The following is an 18,849-nucleotide window of genomic DNA, read 5'->3' on the forward strand; positions in this document are numbered from 1 at the left end:
CAGGAATGGTTTGTTCAGTGGCATCTATCCTCCCCTTTGCAATGATTAACACCCAGATGGCTCCGGGAGATTGTCCGGAGGACTGGCAGTGTTCTTTGCAGCTGAGAGATGCCTGGCACTCTGCACTTCTCCTCCTTTCCTCACAAAGGCTTGAAGTGCTATGTATCAGTGTGACAAACTGTAGGGCCTGGAACCTACCGGAAGTCAGGGGTAGATGTACGTGGAACATCTGAGCAGTCTGAGTTTGCTCCTCATGCTTTTCTGTGTCAGCCTGTGGTTGTGTGATGAGCAGTAAGGAGTTCACAGAGCAGGGAAGAGCATGTGCAACACACTGGAACACTTGTGAAGATACTGGAAGAGATTGAAAATCCTTTTAAAAGTGGTGTCCAGTCTCCCTAAAGATGGCTGATTGTTGAGAAATAACATGTAGATAGGAGGAATGTTTGTGTAAACGCAGTTTCACTGTGAGGAAGTGGGTGGGAGGGTCAGATAATCTTCGAGTGGGCAGCACTGGGCCAGTATTAGCAGCCTAAGAAGTTAGTAACCATTCCCGTCAGTGTCTAGTCTTCCCCTGGTTCCCCTGATCTAATCTTGTGGAAGGAAACAGTGAGCAGAGAGAGTTCTTTATTTGAAGAGTTTGACTGTCTGTCTCCTGCTGTGAATAGGGTGGTTCTGTAGCTGGACTTGTGAAGTCTGTGCTGTCTCACAAAAATCAGTGTTTGGAAGGATCTGGTTGAACTTCTAGGTAAACAGTAATTGCTGTACTTGGGAAAATGACTTCTGAACTCTGAGGCTGCCGGTTTGATTTTTAAAAGTGTACATTGGTTAAAAGGCACAAAAAGAGCCCTGGGCTGTCGTTACTTTTCACTAGCGCGAGCATGTTTAGATTCTCTTTGAAACGAGACGTTTCTGGTGACGTGATGAACACAAGGGCTGCATGCTTGTAGAGCAGTGCCTACAGCCAACGCCGAGCTCCAGCTGGGCTGGACGTACCACGGAGAAAACCACAAGAACTACTTTAAAGACTGGAACACTGTACTTGGCAATAATGAGATTTGTTGGCTCTTTTTTGTTTGGTAGCTGTTCTCTTTTGCCCTGCAACTGGTAATCAACTGCGCAGTGAAATTCTCTATGACCTTAACTGGACAGCGTGGGAGAATGTGAAGGGTCTCGTCTGCCAGTGTAGACACTTGGCTTGTCTAAGACAATAAGCTTTAATTAAGACGGTGGTTGGTTGCAAGTTGACTGTCCGGGGAAAAATAATTTGCATCTCTACTTGTTACCCATCTAATTTGATTTTTATCTTCAAAGGTTTTGTAAATAACTCATAAAAGCCAACGTATTGTCCTAGTCAGGTTGGTTTTCTTGCATTCTTCAGGTGGAATGGTGTAGTATTGCTGTTAAAATCAATGCTAAGTATTCACTCGGTGCTCATTTGTTGTATTAAGAGTTTGAGAATGTTTTAACAGTTCAAACACCCAACCAGCAAATCATTATGTTGCCTTGAGTTTAATTAGAGCTTTGACTTCAGAGCTTTAAATCCTTTCTTTAGAATTTTGTTTTCCTAAAAAAGATAGTAGTTAATTTTTAATCATGTTTTAGCTTGTTTGTGCTTTGGTTTTTTTTAATTTAGGTCAAACATGTTTGATTTTTAGGGCTCTGAATGTTCTGTTTGTTTATGCTGCAGTGAAAAATATAAGCTAAACTGCTCTGAATTCTCAGTGTCTTTGTGTGCGAGCTCTCTGAGAGTTCAGACTTATTCCTTGTATTGTTGGCTAGACAAAGGGCAAGGGGCTGTTCACGAGGAAAGGAAATGACTGGATTCTGTTCACTGAATGACCATATTAGGTATAAACTAAATATAGGAGTGTAATCCAGGAGTGAAGTCATATCTGTGTATTTTCATGGGAAGAGCTAATGAGATCAGTCAGTGCTACTGGATCAGCTTCAGGGTTTCTTGGCGCTTTTTAAAGCATTACTATTTTGGCTAGAGTGTGATGGTCTGTACTGTGGAGAGCGGCTTCTCTTAAATAAAGGAAATAGTTTTTAATGTGGTTTTGTCTAAAAATAAAATCAGAGCAAGCATAAGTGTATTTCTGTAGTCTTTCAGAGTGATTTATTAGCCGCCCTAGTGAGACATACTGTACTGGAGCTTAATTGAATATGGCAAAATGTCCCGAAGGAGGAGGTTCTACTGTGTGGATACCATCTCCCCAGGGAGGCAGAACAGTCATCGAGGTGCCTTTGAGAAACTGAGCTGCTTGTGCCGGAACCAGAAGCCCCAGAGAGCAGCCCTCCCTCGAAACCCTGCGCTGTGGCTGCTCTAAAATCAAAATGCCAACACCAGTTTCAGTCTAAGATGATGTTTTTCCTTGGTAGAGCTTTGGGGTCTGCTGTTAGCAAGGGGTACAGGTTCAGAACTGCAGCTCTCCCCAGTGGGTTTTGAGAGCTGGAGTAATTTCTTTGTTCACAGGCACGCTCTTCTGTGGGCATCTCTGTTTACATTCGATTTGGAGGCAGTTGTGGGGTTATCCGTATTCCTTATTGTACTGGAATTCTGCAGCTCCCAGGAGATTGCTCTGGGCATCTGAGATGGGCTCCCCTGCTCCTGGGGGTGGTTCAGCCCGGCTGTTGGAGAAGGAGCAGTGCCCAGGGCGAGATTAGAGCAGATTTCATCATTCCTGTTTGCTGAGCCATCTGACTCATTGCTCATCTTGGCAAAACAGCAGAGACAGAGTTCTGTCCTGCAGAAGTGATGCCTCTTCAAAGGTTTATTTGAAGAGCTCTTAAATGCCAAAGACAAAAGTTTTGCTTGGCCTTCTGAGAGCCCCAGTGACAAGGTTTGCAGTTCTTCCCTGTAATTTTTATAGATGCTTCATTATTTGATGGGGGAGTTTTGGAAATAGGTCTGTTGGGCTGCAGCCAAAGCACACGCTGTACTTTGTTAATGAATTTAATGAGTGTGGGGGAGAATCATTGTCATGTACAACGTCTATTCCAAGTTTATGTGCCAGGTACCCAAAGGCAAGGTTCAGGCGCTGCAACAGAAGCCCTTAGTACTGCACCGTTAATTGTCTGCTTAGGGTTTCCTCCTAGAGTACTGCAAGAATGTGTCGAGCTGTTATACAGCAGGTTTTAGTGTTTGTCCCAGTTTATCTCACCGAGGTTTGTTACACTGGATCACTTTGTTACAGATTTTGCTACTGGAGTAGGAGGGACAGAGTAGAGGAGATGCCAGGCTTGTGCCATTGATGAAGAGTTTAGTTTTCCTGTGTGTCCTGCTCAGTTTTCCACGTGTGTGGCTGTCTCCAATAATCCCCAGTGTTTGTGTTCGTAGCATTAAGCTGATTTCTTCGCTGAAGACTGTGGTGGTTGGTACTTAATGCAGGCTTTGATTCTGACTCTTTATCGGCTTCTCCCAGAGGATGAACATGGGATAATTTCTCCAAAGACCTGGAAGTGCTTAATTAATTTCTACTGAATCGTGAAGTTTCTTTAGTACATCATGAAGTTCCCGCAGCTTATTCCAAAAGGTGGGGATTGGGTAGCGATGAACAAGAGTTGCAGGAAAGTGTACAAGACAAGTCTGCTAATTGTTCTGTTAGGAACAGCATCATAGGGCTAAAAACAGCATCATCCTAAAATGGCCAGTTGCTGCTACAGTCATATGTCTAACACAGTGGTGGCTTATCAGAGAGGTAATGACTTAAGAGGCTGCTTGAATGGGCTGATAAAGACGCCTTTCCTGGTTTAAGAGCCAGATCTCAAGTAAATGCAGGAGTTCAGTTAATAGAAAGGGTCATAGTTAAGCATATAGAAAATACAGACTAATCTTCGTGGGCTTCTTGTATTTGCAGGAATTCCAGGCATGAGCACTGGCCTCATGCTTTTTGGTTTCTATTTTTCCCATGTTTTCTCATAAAGGACCAGCTTTTTAAGGTAGTGATTACCTAAACTGTTCAATAGAGCTGAAGTTGGGTGTGTGTGGTCTTTGTGATTTGAGAGTTTAATACAATACAGTTCAATTCTGTACAGCGTTACGAAGCTTTTTCAATTTCCCTTACAAAGGTCAAATAAGTCATAAATCAATACCCTAATCAGTGTAATTCATGGGAAGAGAGTGACAGAGATGCTGTAAGCTGAATTTGGAGCTTCCTGACGTCAGTTTGGAAACGAATGTGTACTCTTTTCCTGAAAGATATTTTCTTATTTTTAGGGGTTTGCTTATCTTGTCACTTTCTCTATGAAAAAAAAAAAGTTACCTTCTGAGTTCAAAAACGTTTGAAAGGTATTGGGGAAACTTAGGAAGGAGGTTAGTTAATAATGACATTAGAGAACAGGATGACAGGCAAAGGCCTGATGCACTGGTAATGACAACACACGTGAGAAACAAAGACGAATTTGAGGTAATTGCTACATACGGTGTGAAACTGCCAACCTTTGAGGTGAGGAGAATGAAGTAAATGTTCTCTTTAGAATCTTGTTAACATCGGGAAAGGACGGCAGAGTTAGCCTGTTTGTCAGAGACCTTTAACAGTCTGAATAAATCTTCTTAATGGTTCCTACAAGCTTATTTTGTTCTTAGACCGAATCTTTAGTGACTTTTAAACTGGTGTTAGCAGTAAACGAGTAGGATAGGTTTCAGAACGCATTAGACAACTTGGTGAGCAGGCCGTGCTGTGGTACCAGTGGGAATGCACAAGACTGACGCTTAAAATACCGACAGCCTGAAGCTGTCTTGAGACTTGCCTTTGTCCCTGGCTCTGAGAGCTTGACATGGATCTTTAAATGTTTCTGTCAAGAAAAACTTTTAAAGGAGAGAGAGTTGGTTCATAAACATGACAAATGTCCGCTGTAATGAGCACTTGGAACTGAAGGGTGTTAAATAGTGTGGTGGATCTTGAACAGCTCTGCCAAATGTGAATTCTGACATAGAGATAAGGCCAAGACAGACGTAACCTCTGGCCCTGGCAGTACTGTCTTGGGGAAATATTTTAAATCTTGATTCTGTCCTCTTTGTGTATAGATTTTTTTTTTTTCCTTTATGAGGTGACCCCGACTCTTCAGCCGGGATCCACATCTCAGCTGTTGGACACCTCTGCCTGTGTGGCTGCGGGCTAGTAACATCCTGTTAGGCAAGGTGTGTGTAGCAGGTGGTTTCCAGGCCTCCTCCTTCATCCTTCACCTGGATGTGGTGATAGCAGCTCTCACTGGCTAATTATTAAAGCAGGCGGATGGTTTTGCAATGTCTATGAAGAGTTCATTGCTCGAACACTCTTACTGGGTTTGCCTGGTGGGAGAAGGGAACGTGCTGGAAGGAGTTGTCCAAGGTTGCCGTTGGGTTTGTGCTGGCGTAGCTGTTTTGTTAATGGGTTTGAACAATAAAGAGACTGAGATTTTGTTCATTTCCATTAGTTTGCCTGTCCTTATAATATATTCTATTTTAGTGTCTTTTTTTAGTACTCCTTGTTTTATACTTACCAGGATAGCTGAATTTGAAAGATAAGTGTCTCATAGCAGCATGTGTCAAGTGTCCGTGGACAATCTTTCAGTGTAAAGGTTAGAGTAAGATTTGCTTGCTCACTTTCAGTGCTATTAAGACAATGAAAATCAGTATATTAAGTTGCGCATTGCCAGCAGTGCCTGCTGCTGCCACTAACTACAGGTTTCCAGTACCAGTAATAAAATGTTTGATCTCTATTGAAACAGGGCATGAAGGTCCTTCTGGTCTTCTGAATCTTCTGCAGGATGAAATTGTATTTCCATCTGTGGAGTTTTCCCTCCCACCACCTAGTTCTGACTTTCCCTGTCTTTTGCTTATTGTGGCAGGGAGCTTCTTTAGGCTGTCAGCAATGTCAGCCTTGTTTTTTATATTTATTATCTTGCACATTGAAATATCCCGCTGAGTTCTGGTCTGCCCAGTGGCATAAGGACACACACAGGACCAGTAGCTCTCATGTGCAAGTTGGACACTAGTGATCCACTGTCCCAGAGGAGAGATAAAAGGTGAGTTGACAAGTGGAACTGTACGTTTTGTCTTGAATCCCACAGATTAGATCCGGTTCAACCAGATCTAGTTAACACCCCAGTTTAGGGTTTGACTCTGGCTTGCTCCTAACGTGTCCCTCCTGTAAAACCCCAGAGCAACTCCTCAAATGTGGAAGGGTGAGAATGAATTGAACATGGTGTGTTGCAGACAGTGCTTTCTCAGTCCTAACCTCTGCATCTGGCTACCATGTCACCTGGTTTCTTCTTTCAAATGATGCTTCATTAACGTTTGAGGCACTGGGACCTTTAAGTTATGTTTTGGCTGGCAGAGTGGATGCTTACAGCTGACACCCCTGGAGCTCACCCATCCCCGGCCTGAGCAGAAACACAAAACAATCGGTGTAGTGGCACCATAGGGAGGAGGCGTTTGATCAGTGTTACATCAGATACTGTGACAGTCCCTTCATGGGTGTAATGCTTTACCCCTTATCTGAAAACACCGCTCAGTAATCAGCATGGAGTTCTGTTTGTTCAGCTTGGCGAGATAAGGGTCTGAGCAGATGCTGCAAGGATGTAGACTGATGCTACCAGACCACTTCCAGTGTGGAACTGCTTCTTTCTGTGTTCTGTATTCTTTCATCTCAGGAGCTTTGAATTGCTGCATGTTTTTCTTTGAATTACTTAGTTTACTTTAAACCATCTCCTCTCAAACGAGCAATCCCTATAGGATTATTATTAATTTACTCATTATTTTGGATGAGCTTTCTGTTCATGGAGCATGTAAGATTGTTATCTGCTCTTTTGAGGTGATGGGTGTGCATCGTGCTGGTATATCATGGCCTGAATTCAAAGACAAGGCAGTGACAGGTTCCTGGCTTTGAAGAGTGGGCTTAAGCAACAGCTGGGATGCGATTACCCCCCTCCATGACTAGTCCTGTAGGATTTCATAATATTCTTGCAGTACTGAAAGGTTTACAGCTCTGTTCCAGTGGAGAAAATCAGGGTCAGAACTGCTGTCACAGAACATCTACCAAACTCATATCCCTCTGAAAAAATCCTGTTGTGGTTGAAGGAGAATAGCGTGGTGCTGCTCTGCACTGGGAGTAACACATCTGCGCTGTCGCTCTTAGTGCATCAAGTACAAGGAGATAGAAAATGGGCCTCTCGGGCAAACAGTTACATAGCAGAATTCCTTGGCTCAAGAGCACCGAAGCCAAAAGTTTCTTGGCATTCTGACTGCATTCCTTTTCCAGTATGTGCTCAGAATAACTTGGGACTTTTTGGAGCAGAAGTGGGACAAACGTTTGAATGTAGGCATAAAAAGTCTAGGCTCAGTTTAGCTGTTCAGCAGCATCTTTGAAAAAGCATTAGGTTTCATTCAACGCACCCTCTGCTAGTGGGCTACAATCCTTTTTTTCTGATTCAGATACTCCGAAACTCCTGCCTTGCTTAAACAAAAGCAGATGCTGTTTGCTGTTTGTTCATTTTGAATGTTACGCTTTTGTCTGGAGAGAAGGAAAGTTTTGGTACAAGTTGCCATTACAGCGTAAATGCATTTGACTTTTTTTTGGTCCTCACTGGTCACTTTGGTTTTGGTGTTGGCTTTGGCTTAGGAAAATGGACCTTATTGAAAGCCACAGTTCAGTGCTATGCCTTAAATTTTAAACAATCTTTCTGTTCAGTTCTACAACTTAAACTTAGCTTTGCTGTAGGTTAAAACAGGCTAAATTTTTTTTTAGTAGTAAATAAACAAAGCTGCCAAAGTGACTTGTAAGAAGTCATTGTCTTCTAGATACTTGTCTGTTGTCCCTGAGGACACTGTTCATGCATTTTCAAATACTGGTTTGAAGTTAGGGGAACAGACTAGTGCTTCTTTAGCTTAATATTGTCCTCAGGAAGTGCCTCAGTTACATTTATCCATGTTGCAGTACTGAAGCTGAGCCTCTGGGCTTGGTTGGACGCTGAGGATCATCTGTATGTTGATGGCAGGTGACTGCATCCCCACAATTCTTCCTTTGGTTACATGCCTTAATTTTTTTCAAGGTGTTCTTAGCCCATATCAGATGAGATCTCTGGGAATGGATGTTGTATTGCACCAGCTCTGGTCTCTGGGTTTGAGGTCAGAAGTGCTAAATAAAAGATGAAGAGTGAGGAGAGCTGATCCTGACTAGGTCATGTCCTGGCTCCCGTAAGTGCAGCTCGTGTGAGCAGAAGAGGCTGAAGACCTGTGGGAGCTGCTGGAGAGCAGCAGCGTGAGCAGTTCCCACGACATGCCTCACGGTGTGGCTTTACTTTGTGGGGTGTTGCACTTTGGTGGATGCCCACATTCCTCTTATGTTGCAGTGAACTGGAGGCGGGATGAAGCTGAACTGGATGGGGACACACACGCCTGTGCTGTTCCTGCAGCATCACGTGTGTGCTTTGGTTTCAACAGTGTTGCTGAAGTTACCATAAGACTTGAAGACTGAGACCATTTCTGAATCAGAGAATTATTCTTTGCCTCAAAGTGTGAATTAGCCTGGCCAGTAGAAAACACATAGTCTGTCAGACAAGGCTGGTTTCACTACAGAACCAGTTTTCTTTCCAGAGGATTGAATGTCATAACAGGGTGCAGGGTTTCGTGTGTCTTATTCTAGCCCGCTAAAAACTCGGATCTTGCAGCTCAGCAAGATGCTCGTCATTGTCGGAGCCATCGTGCGCTGTGTGCCTTCACTGGCTGCCTGGAGTGCCTCACTGTTGCTGTGTAATGGACCTTTGTTGTGGTGGGACAAAGCCTTATTGATAAATTGCCTATAAAAAGTGGCTTTGGAATATCACTTTATTGTCAGTGAAGTCTCTCAGTACTTACAGTTAGGTCTTCCCGGACACCACCTGCAGTACGATAAAGGTTCATCGTTCCAGGCTGCAGTGGGTTCGCTGCAGCACTACGCAGTGAGATGCAGGAGTCACCTGGAAGATGGCTACAAATAGTTAGCTATGCCTTGGGGAAGGAGGAAAAAAAAATAACAAAGAACAATATTGACACTGGAAAACTGCCATCAGAAGGTGGGGCTGCTCAGACGAGCATGATTAGCTGCCCCTTCTTGGCTGTTAGGAGCAGTTGGATCATTTTCAGTGTGAAAGAACTTATTTTGTTGTCTGAAATCTTGCTTTGATACATTTCATGGGCAGCTGTTAGAGGATGTGGCAAGTAAATAGGTTAGTTGACTTCATAAATTTGCAAATTTCACTGTAATAAAAGTTAGATCTGCAGCAAAAAAATCGTTGGAAGGTGAAAGTATTAAAAAAAAAAGATGCGGAAATGCCTGCCTGCCTGCCCAGTATCTGAAGTGTATTTAAATATTTTGGGACAACTCACCTTTGTGCATTAGGTGGAGATACCTCCAGGATATCTGGACTTCGAGAACGCAGGCGGCAGGGTTTGTCTGTACACTCCTTAGGTGTTTGGAAGGGTTAGTGGGGATAAGACTGTACAGGCAGTAAACCCCATGATTCGTTACCGAGTCTGTCTTCGTTTAAAGATCTCTCAGTACTGTGAGTGCTGCACAATGGATGGCACAGTCCTACCTTCTCATTAACGGCTGGTTCTCTCCCTCAGGCTGGCAGCGATGGGGAAAGCATAGGAAACTGTCCTTTTTCACAGAGGCTCTTCATGATTCTTTGGCTGAAGGGAGTGGTGTTTAGTGTCACAACGGTGGACCTGAAGAGGTAAGAAATCCTGGGCTTGTTTGGCAAGTGAGAGTACAGTGCACTTTGTCTGGGGCTTCTGCATCTGGTGTGGCTTATTTTCTGAAATTAAAGAGAGAGGGTGCCTCATAAATACTGAGAGGCAACCTTGATGTGAGTGGTGCAGTCATGGGTGGGTATTTATCGGTGACTATAACCAAATCTTCGATAAATTCTCTCGAATGACTAAAATCTGTAATCAAATCTCTGATAAATTTTCTCAAATTTGTTAAATGTTGTTGTTCTCCTGTAAAACTAACAGCTGACGAGAAGTCTTATATCGCTGAGACTGATTTTTTACTAACATCCCATTGAGATCCCATGATCTCACAGTGATTATTGCAAAACTCACAAATCATGTGCAAAGATTTTAAGATAATATTGTCTATTATGCAGTAAGAATAAAAGCAATATGAAAATATCTGTCCGTGAGGTAAATTTGAGTAAAGTGGAAGTGAAATGAGAGGAATAAAATGTCAAATATTCTGCCTTTAAGTAGTGTTAGCCAGACATGTCGTGAGGTGGTGTGTCACCTACACTGCAGCTTCTCCCGCTGTGAAATGAATACCTCGGTGGCTGGGAAGGGTGGATGTGAATCCAGGAGTCTTAATTTCCTCAGATTGGGTGTACTTTTATTAGAAGTGGGAATGTGGTGTTAGGCAGAGGCCCTGGATTTGGTGCTGGTGTGAAGTAACGTTTTCACAGCCCTAATGTCACGTAACATTAGTCACAGAACTCTCTGGAGAGGGGAGAGACTGCCAGTGCGTACAAACCTTATTTTCAGAAATAAAGCCAATGGAAATACACAGAGTTCTCCAGTGATTCGAGTGTGAAACGAGTAAGAAAGAAATCACCCTGCTAGACTTAACCTCTTCTCGTAATCTTTTTGAAGGTGACGTGTTCTGAGTTTTAAAAATCACTGAAGTTGCTGCTTCAGTGCTGGCAGCCGAGTGTTTCACATTCAGGGAACTGCTCCACTGGAAATGTTACCCCAGGTGGTGTGTTTTCCCCAGTTACATTACCAGAATGGTGATAGGTGCTTGACATTGCCTTAATACTTCTAATACTGTCGCAGGAAACTGCTTTTACAAGTGTTTATTCAAGGCAATTACCCCTCTCTTCTTTTTGTTCCTGTGGCAGACACAAACTGGTTGAAGAGCTGAGTAATAATGGTTTTAAGTGTCTGAATTTAATTTGCTAGCCAGAAAAATAAAAAAGGGTTTACTTGCGAACCATCCTTCTGCCTCATAGCGTAATTTCTGTGCAACAGTAAGGCAAGCTCTGTCTGTTTGTGAGGCTTTAAAAGGTCAGGGTTGGGTACAGAAGATCACAAGTGACTTGGGACACAGGAAAAACTGAGTCTGATCTGATGGACTTGGTGGCCTATATTTTTTTCCCTTCTGTAACGGCACTGGACACCATTCTGGGCTAACAAAAGCCCTTTTTGCAGTTCTCAGTTCTACTCTTAAGACACAAAAATATGCACATAGGCAAACGAAGTGGGACGTCCTGCCCTTTGGAAGAAATGATGCGTTTCTTGCTTCTGGTCAGTGGGACAGAGGCTTTATTCTTTCCCTTCTCAGAAGCAGCATTTCAGTGCTCAGAGATTGGACTTGTTCTGGTGACTAGAGCAGAGCTGCAGTACATAAACCATTTGTCGGGCTCATAACAACATTCAGGGCCAGCTTGCAGTCGGTTAAATTCTGAAATCCTATTTTAAACATCTTGATTGTGTGGTTTTATACTAATGTTGACAGACAAAGATTTAATAAAGAGATCAGAAAAATTAAACACTGCCCAGACTGCACAATCCTGTTTAGGAACTAGAGACAGGGGGCTTATTGCTGGCTTTTTCCATGTTACTCTTCAGGCGCTCATTGCAGTACTGGTGAAATCTATAAATCACTGTAGAGCATATTACATTTGGGGGCTGGCTTTTGTCTGACCTTCAGACATTATTTGAATGCTAATGGCTATTCTGGTTTGTGGCAAAGCCATGAAATGTTTTTACCTTCGCTCTGGTGTTAAAGACCCTGCCCACTTCATTAGTGATAGCCAGATGTTTAAATACGTGGCCCTGCCTCCAAATAACCCAGTGAACTTTGGGACAGGTACTAGCTCTCATGGGATTGTTCTGAGTGGTCGCAGAAGTTATGGGTTGTTTCTTTTTTAAAGCTGTCTGGTTTTATCTCTGAAGTGACCTTGGCTCTAGTGTTCTTAATTGCCTCCTTGTGGTACTCTTAGCCTTTTAAGGGTATTCCTGTGTACTCATGGTGCTCTAAAGGCTGTGGCTTGTATGTGGTAAGCCAGGGTTTGTTTATGATCCGCCGGCAGGAGCAACAAACTGGAAGTCAAACCCTGTGTTATGTTTGGGCTTTGGCTGTGGGATGTTGTTCTCTGCTTTCTTTTTCTCCAGAGATAAAAGTGGTCTGACTGGAGTGGCAAGAGTGTTAATAAAGTGCTTTGGGGTTGCTGAGATGCGCTCTGATTCTTTGGCAATCTTTTTTGGTTGGGTCATTAGACCAGTCTGTTTCCGACATAAAATTTTTCCTTTGATAGTATTACTGCAAATCCGGTGGTCTTGGCTGTGTTTGTTTTTAAAGGAACATTCCTTTTGAGGAATTTTATCTAGCCAACATGCGAAACTGGAAGTGAGCCACAGTGTCTTCCTGTAATTGTTGTGGGTTACAAAGCTGTATTTAAATGAAGCGCTAAGCGCATTAAAGCATTAACCAATGACAGACTTTAAATCCTAAAAGTAAGAGGGCGGTGGCAACTATTAGTGAAAAATAACTTCTGAGAAGCTTAAAAATTGAAAATGGTTAAGTTCTTGTGCTAACAAGACTTGTGTCACCCAGATAAAACCAGGGTGTTTAATGTTCTTAAGTACGAAAGTGAGTTCTCTCATCCAGTTTTACACGTGCTGCCGAGCGCTCGTGTCCGTGGCAGGTACACTTTGGCATCACTCAGTATCACTGACCTAGTGTCCCTGTCTGGTCCAGTCGGGAGCCTTTCCTGAACCGAGTAGAGCCTGTCCCTGGGTGCCTGGTGCTGGCTCAGAAATGTGGCCCTGTTGTACGAAGCACAAACCCGGTTCAAGGGTTACGGTCCAGTTTGGATTTGTTCAAACAGTAACGAAGGGACAACTTTGTCTTGGCAAACTTTCAGTCAAATCAGACGTTGTTTGCTGTTCCTTGTCCAGCACAGCACCACAAGAGGTGGTGGACATCCTGTAGCATCTGCTCTGGTCAGCTTGGCCAGGAGCGTAACTGTGCAGTTGGCCTCATCCGCATGGTGTGTGCTGTGGGCTGGAGCTGGGAACTGCAGACCGTCCTCTAAACGTGGAGAGAATCTTGGAGAAGTCAGTCAGACTGCATCCCTCAGAGCAGTCATCCTGGACCGCAGTCAACACCTGCATCAGAGGGGAGCTCTAAGTGCTGCTCCTGAAGAAGGGCCAAGCAATAGTGTAATCTTATTTCTGCTTGCTGAGGCACTTGGGGCTAACTAATACCAGGATGATTTACTGGGGAAAAACTGGCTGCTGTTTGCAGATGATGCTTTCGATTTTACAGCTTGTAATGGATCCACATCTCATTAGCGACTTCAACTTTGCGTCTGAATCTGCTGATGGGGCAGATGGGAGAGCTTTGCGTTACAGATGAAGGCGTTTGGGGGTGAATGAGTAGGTGGTGTCTATGTGCAGCTGGCATGCTGGCTTCTAAATAAATGCCTGCAGTGTTATTCCTTGTCACTACAGCATCCAGGCACAGCTAGAGGAGAGAGAAGCCAATTGCTTATCAAATAGCCTGGCCCAGCTTGATAAGGATTCGTATGAAAGGAGCTGGAGCGAACAGTGAGAGGTGTCACCAGACCCGACTTCAGATTTAGAAATGTCTGAGTGATTTAGTTGATGCTCTTTCTCTTGTGTCCGGTCAGACAATGCCAGGGGTTCTCCTCCCTTTGCCCAGGAGTGCTGTTCTTATCTGTAAAGAGTTTTTTCCACTGGAGGAAGCTTTAAGCATCATTTAAAAAAAATGTTTCAGCATCAGTCAGCTCGTCTGGAACCATGTTCTATGTGCACGTAAATGGTTTATACATTCTGCTCTATGTCAGACCTGCTGATTTCCAGCGCAGCTCTGGGTAGAGGGGGAGGATTATCGGAGATTACGCTATATATAAACCCTGTGCTGCAGATCTTGGGAAAGAGAGCGCCTGTTTTTGTGGTGTGTATATACCCCCTGCTAGTCAACATTATACTGACTTGAGAAAAAACACAGCCAGAGGTAGGAGGAGGCAGTTGAAATAAATTGTTACCAAGTGTACATTCAAAATGCTAATCAAGCTGTAAACTCACTTTTTAAGAATAAAACCGGTGGTATCTTTTGAAAACCTCAGGCAGTGCCTTTGTGATGGCAGCAGTGGAAGTCAGGGTCAGGCTGTCCCATGCTGACTTCTGTACTGGTCTGTATTTCACCCCAGAAAACCAGCAGACCTGCAAAATTTGGCTCCAGGCACTCACCCGCCCTTCATAACGTACAATGGTGAAGTGAGAACGGATGTGAACAAGATTGAAGAGTTCCTGGAAGATGTTTTGGCTCCACCCAAGTAAGTGATAATTTGTCACCTTAGAAGAGTGTTCTCAGAGGGGTTTTCTACACTAATTAAGATGTTCTTCAGCATCCATAACCTAAGACAAGGCTTTGAAAATAGCTTGTCATGCTGCTTGTCATGCCTTTCCTCCCTCTAGCTCCCTCACCTGTCTATAAAAAACTGTTTTCTTTTAAAGATTATTTTAAAATAGTCCTTCTGTCCTCATCAGGATTATCAGTTAACTTTGTATTTAATGTTAAATGATTTTTTTATTCCTCCAGCTTTCCGTAAGCTGGGGAGGGACAGGTGATAGTTGTGCAAAACTGGTGATTACTAAATGCAACTTGGAAATAAATTTAAAAAAAACTAATACCTTCATACATAATGAAGGGTATAATGATGGGGTTTTATCCCTTCAGGCATAACGATGAGTCCTGGAGGTTGATTATTTAGTATTTAGAAATTATGATGGAAAATACGGAGCACTTTTAAAAATAAAGAGCTTACCCAGCACAAGCATGATCAGCGTGTCCAAGCCTCTGCACTGTTGGCTTTCTCCTCCCTCAGTTGGCAAAATGCAGACAGGGGACAGAATGGGCAAGAGTATTTCATTTTAATTTAATTAAAAAAACCTGAAGTGGAAGTGTGTGATATTACACTTGAGAAGCAAGTCCTTCACATTAACCTGCAAATGGATCAATGGTTAATTGTACGTGATGCAGAATCTTCCTTTTTTAAAAAAGGGCCATTCTGTGCTACTTAATACGTGAGAAGCATCGTTCTGCCAAACGTGCTGTAGATCTACTCCTTTCTGTTTTTTAGGTACCTAAAACTTTCACCAAAGCATCCCGAATCAAACACTGCTGGAATGGATATATTTGCCAAATTTTCTGCATATATAAAAAATTCTAGACCGGAAGCTAATGAAGGTGGGTGCCCCGGGCCGCGATAGCTGGGCATGCTGTTGTTGTGCCGTTGCCTTGTGTTTTTCAGAGCAGCCTCGCTGCGAAGAGTCTCACTGACGTTTTGCTGCATGTTGATGGACACTTGAGGGAACCTCATGGGTTCAACCTGCGATTTGAAGTGAATGGTCAGAGACAGATTTCAACCCTTCAGAGAGAACTTCCGTTAGGCACTGTTCAGGCAGGGTTTTGGTAGGGTGCGTGCATGGTTTGTGAGTGACTCCGGCATGGGAGCTCCTCCATGCAATGGCCACTCAGAACTCTTGACATAGAAATGATAGTTCCATACAGTTTGTGTTGTGGCCTGGTGGTTCAGGGATTTTTTCAACCTTTCTGCACACTGGATGGTTTGCCTTTTCTAGGCTCCCGTGTTGCTTTAAAAGATTGAGACCTTTCTGCGTGAAGAGAACAAGTAGAGGGAAGGTGAGAGATCAAAGAGATTAAAAAATGCACAGCGAGACCTTTAAATAGTTTAGCACAGCTCTCTTTGTCCTCAGTGTGCTCGGAGGGAGTCGGGGAATCGGCCTGGCTTTGTGCTCTGTGTCAGAGAGGTGCGGAAGATTTGTGAACAGCCAGGCAAGCCCTGGATGTGGTGGGGGGTGCTGGCCTCTGCTGCTCCGCTCCGCCGGGCGCTGGGGAGACTGCGTTCGGCCGGGGCTCCGGGCTGAGCACGTGGCATTAAACAGATTATGACTGAATGAATGTCAGCCCCTGCGTAGCTTAATGCTAATTAGTTTAGGTCAGTTGGGAACAGCCTTAAGTAACTGATGTAAGCCACTTTTTAAACCAAAAATAAACACTTGCGGACAATTTTAGAGTATTTTAAAGTAGTGCCAACTCTGGTATAAACCAGTTTTTAAATAACCCGCGTCCATGTGATCCTCTGCTGCTCCGCTCTGCCGGGCGCTGGGGAGACTGCGTTCGGCCGGGGCTCCGGGCTGAGCACGTGGCATTAAACAGATTATGACTGAATGAATGTCAGCCCCTGCGTAGCTTAATGCTAATTAGTTTAGGTCAGTTGGGAACAGCCTTAAGTAACTGATGTAAGCCACTTTTTAAACCAAAAATAAACACTTGCGGACAATTTTAGAGTATTTTAAAGTAGTGCCAACTCTGGTATAAACCAGTTTTTAAATAACCCGCGTCCATGTGATATTTAAAGGGATTCTGGTTCCATGTCAGTGACTAGTGACCACGAAGGCAGCTCTGGCCGTAGTCTCACCACAAAAATTGTATGAAATTGTTAAAAATCCTTCAGTACCTGGTCTGTTCTGGGTATTGCAGTGATGTGGATATTGTGTTTCAGATCTGCTACTAATATTAATATTCTACATGATAATTTGCTTTGACATTTGTGTGCTATGGTTTGCCTTTTTTTTTTTTGTTCTCAAAACTGTTTTTCTTCTGTAGCCTTAGAACGTGGCCTCTTGAAAACCCTCCAGAAATTGGACGAGTATTTGAACTCTCCTCTTCCTGATGAGATAGATGAGAACAGCATGGAGGACATCACAGTTTCTACCCGCAAGTTTTTGGATGGCAATGAGATGACATTAGCAGACTGCAACCTGCTGCCCAAACTACACATCGTCAAGGTGAATGCTTCGTGTGTTGTTAGTGATAACGAAGGACAAAATGCTTCTGGTTTATGGCATTCTCAGTCCAACTAATTTCAACCATTTGTGAGCTCCCACGTAACTACACTATTAATGGTACATGAAATTGTGTGATTTGAGTAATTCACTGGGGCTTTAGGGACGGAGCAGCTGGAGTTGATGCAGGTGTGAACCAGCAGGCAAATTGGGCGGCAGATGATAAAATGGCACAAGCCAAAACCTGCTTTGCTGCACTGACTGATGTGGTCGTGGGACGTTGCAGTGCCTAGAAGAATGAAGTGGAAGGAAGGTGGACATCGTGTGAGCAGTTCATGTTTGAGGAGTCTTCTCACATCTGTAGAGAAAACCGCTCTGTTAGCGACGAAGTAAAGGACGTGATGTGACATGCGAGGATTGTATTAAAGTCAGAAGGCAGGAAAGAGGTGGCCTGGGATGAGGACAGGAGCGGAGATGTGCCTGTATAACTGTAGCTTGATTTCTTTCCGCTGTCTCCAAGGATGTGTCAGTTTTGTACTGCAGATGGAGCCACAGATTAAGTTTCTGCTGCGGCGCAGGAGTGTTTGCTCTGGTGAGGGCAGCAGTACAAACGGAGCAAGGCAGTGTGCAGCCAGGTCCAGGCACATCCCGGAGGGGCAGGTTCTCCTCACTTCAGAAGTGAGCGATGTGCGTGTTGAAAGGATGGACAGCTTAATGGAAGAGTGCCATGGGATGCAAAAACGGTTGAAGGATGGAAATTTATCATCTAATTCTTTTGTTCTAGGTGGTGGCCAAGAAATACCGCAACTTTGAGATTCCCAAGGAAATGACAGGGGTTTGGAGATACCTGACAAATGCTTACAGCAGGGATGAGTTCACCAATACCTGTCCTGGAGACAAAGAAATCGAAATAGCTTACAGTGATGTAGCCAAGAGACTCACCAAGTAAACAGCACCTGCAAAAGAGATGACTTCTTGCATATTCCATAACAATGCTTCTAACAGACTGCTCTTTTCATATGATATAGCAATTTTTTTTGCATGAACTTGCAGTTATTCAAAGTTATGGTGGATAGACCAGGTACAGTAATTACCTAAAGTTTGCAGAGTTAATTATAGGCTTGTTTTTCCTTCCCTCCTTTCACAGCGAGTTTGAATATCATTAATGCAGTTATGTTAATAGCGCACTGGGGTAACTCTCGGTTCTTCAGTATGAAGGGTTTTCTTGCCCCTACTTTCCTTTGCAAGCATTTGGTCCCTGTCTATGAATTGGTTTAGGAGACTGTCTTGCTCTATGGTACAAGGAATATTTATGTATTTTGGAATTTATTGCTTTTTCCAGAAGATCTCTACAGAGTTGTCATATCTGTGACCCGTTGAACTGTACCTGCTCGTCTATCCTATTGACATACAGAAGGGAACTTATTATCCAAAAAAGCCATTTGCAGAATAATTGGCAACATTTTTAGGAATAATTTCTCTTGTGTTTGAAATCACAGGAGTGGTTGAGAAGGGACTCAAATGTGAAATGTGGATTTGAATGACCTCAGACATCAGGGAAGTTTGAGTCTAGGCCTGAGTGCTAGAGCAGGAATCTTGCAGTTCGGAGTTCGTGTTTAGCTGTGTCTTCAAGAGCTTGATGAGATTAGAAAAAACCATTTTTTTTTTTTCTTTTTTAATTGGCAACCTACATTTGTTCTGAATTTTGAGTTGCAGCAAACAAATAGTTGTCAGGATGCCCTTTACCATCATGAGACCAGAAGAACTGGATGCTTGCCATCTGTTGACCTTAAAAATTGCAAGTGGCTTTCTTTTTGGTAGGTAAGAGCCTTTATTTTGTATAGGTCTTTCTGGTGATATTTACTGACAAAAATCTGTGCTGTCATAAACAAAGGACATGGCACCTTGGTGTCCGGTTGATCAGCAGCTCCTGTACGTGGTGCAGTGCAATGATTAGCGATGCCAGAACAAGTGGGAGTCTTTTCCTAAGCCAT

At 43.5% G+C, this 18,849-nt stretch overlaps 1 protein-coding gene across 1 annotated transcript; it reads left to right on the plus strand.

Moving 5' to 3' along the window:
- Positions 1 to 9,549: 9,549 nt before the first annotated feature.
- Positions 9,550 to 17,966, plus strand: CLIC4 (chloride intracellular channel 4; the record flags this gene model as incomplete). The annotated part of the gene is made up of 5 exons (XM_010145222.1): positions 9,550 to 9,696; positions 14,194 to 14,319; positions 15,127 to 15,233; positions 16,677 to 16,858; positions 17,640 to 17,966. Coding segments are annotated over 5 exons (727 nt in total), but the record flags the coding sequence as incomplete, so codon positions are not given.
- Between the last annotated feature and the right edge of the window lie 883 nt (positions 17,967 to 18,849).

Source organism: Buceros rhinoceros, unplaced genomic scaffold (genome assembly GCF_000710305.1).
Source record: "Buceros rhinoceros silvestris isolate BGI_N320 unplaced genomic scaffold, ASM71030v1 scaffold43161, whole genome shotgun sequence".
In the NCBI taxonomy this organism is placed as follows: domain Eukaryota; kingdom Metazoa; phylum Chordata; class Aves; order Bucerotiformes; family Bucerotidae; genus Buceros; species Buceros rhinoceros.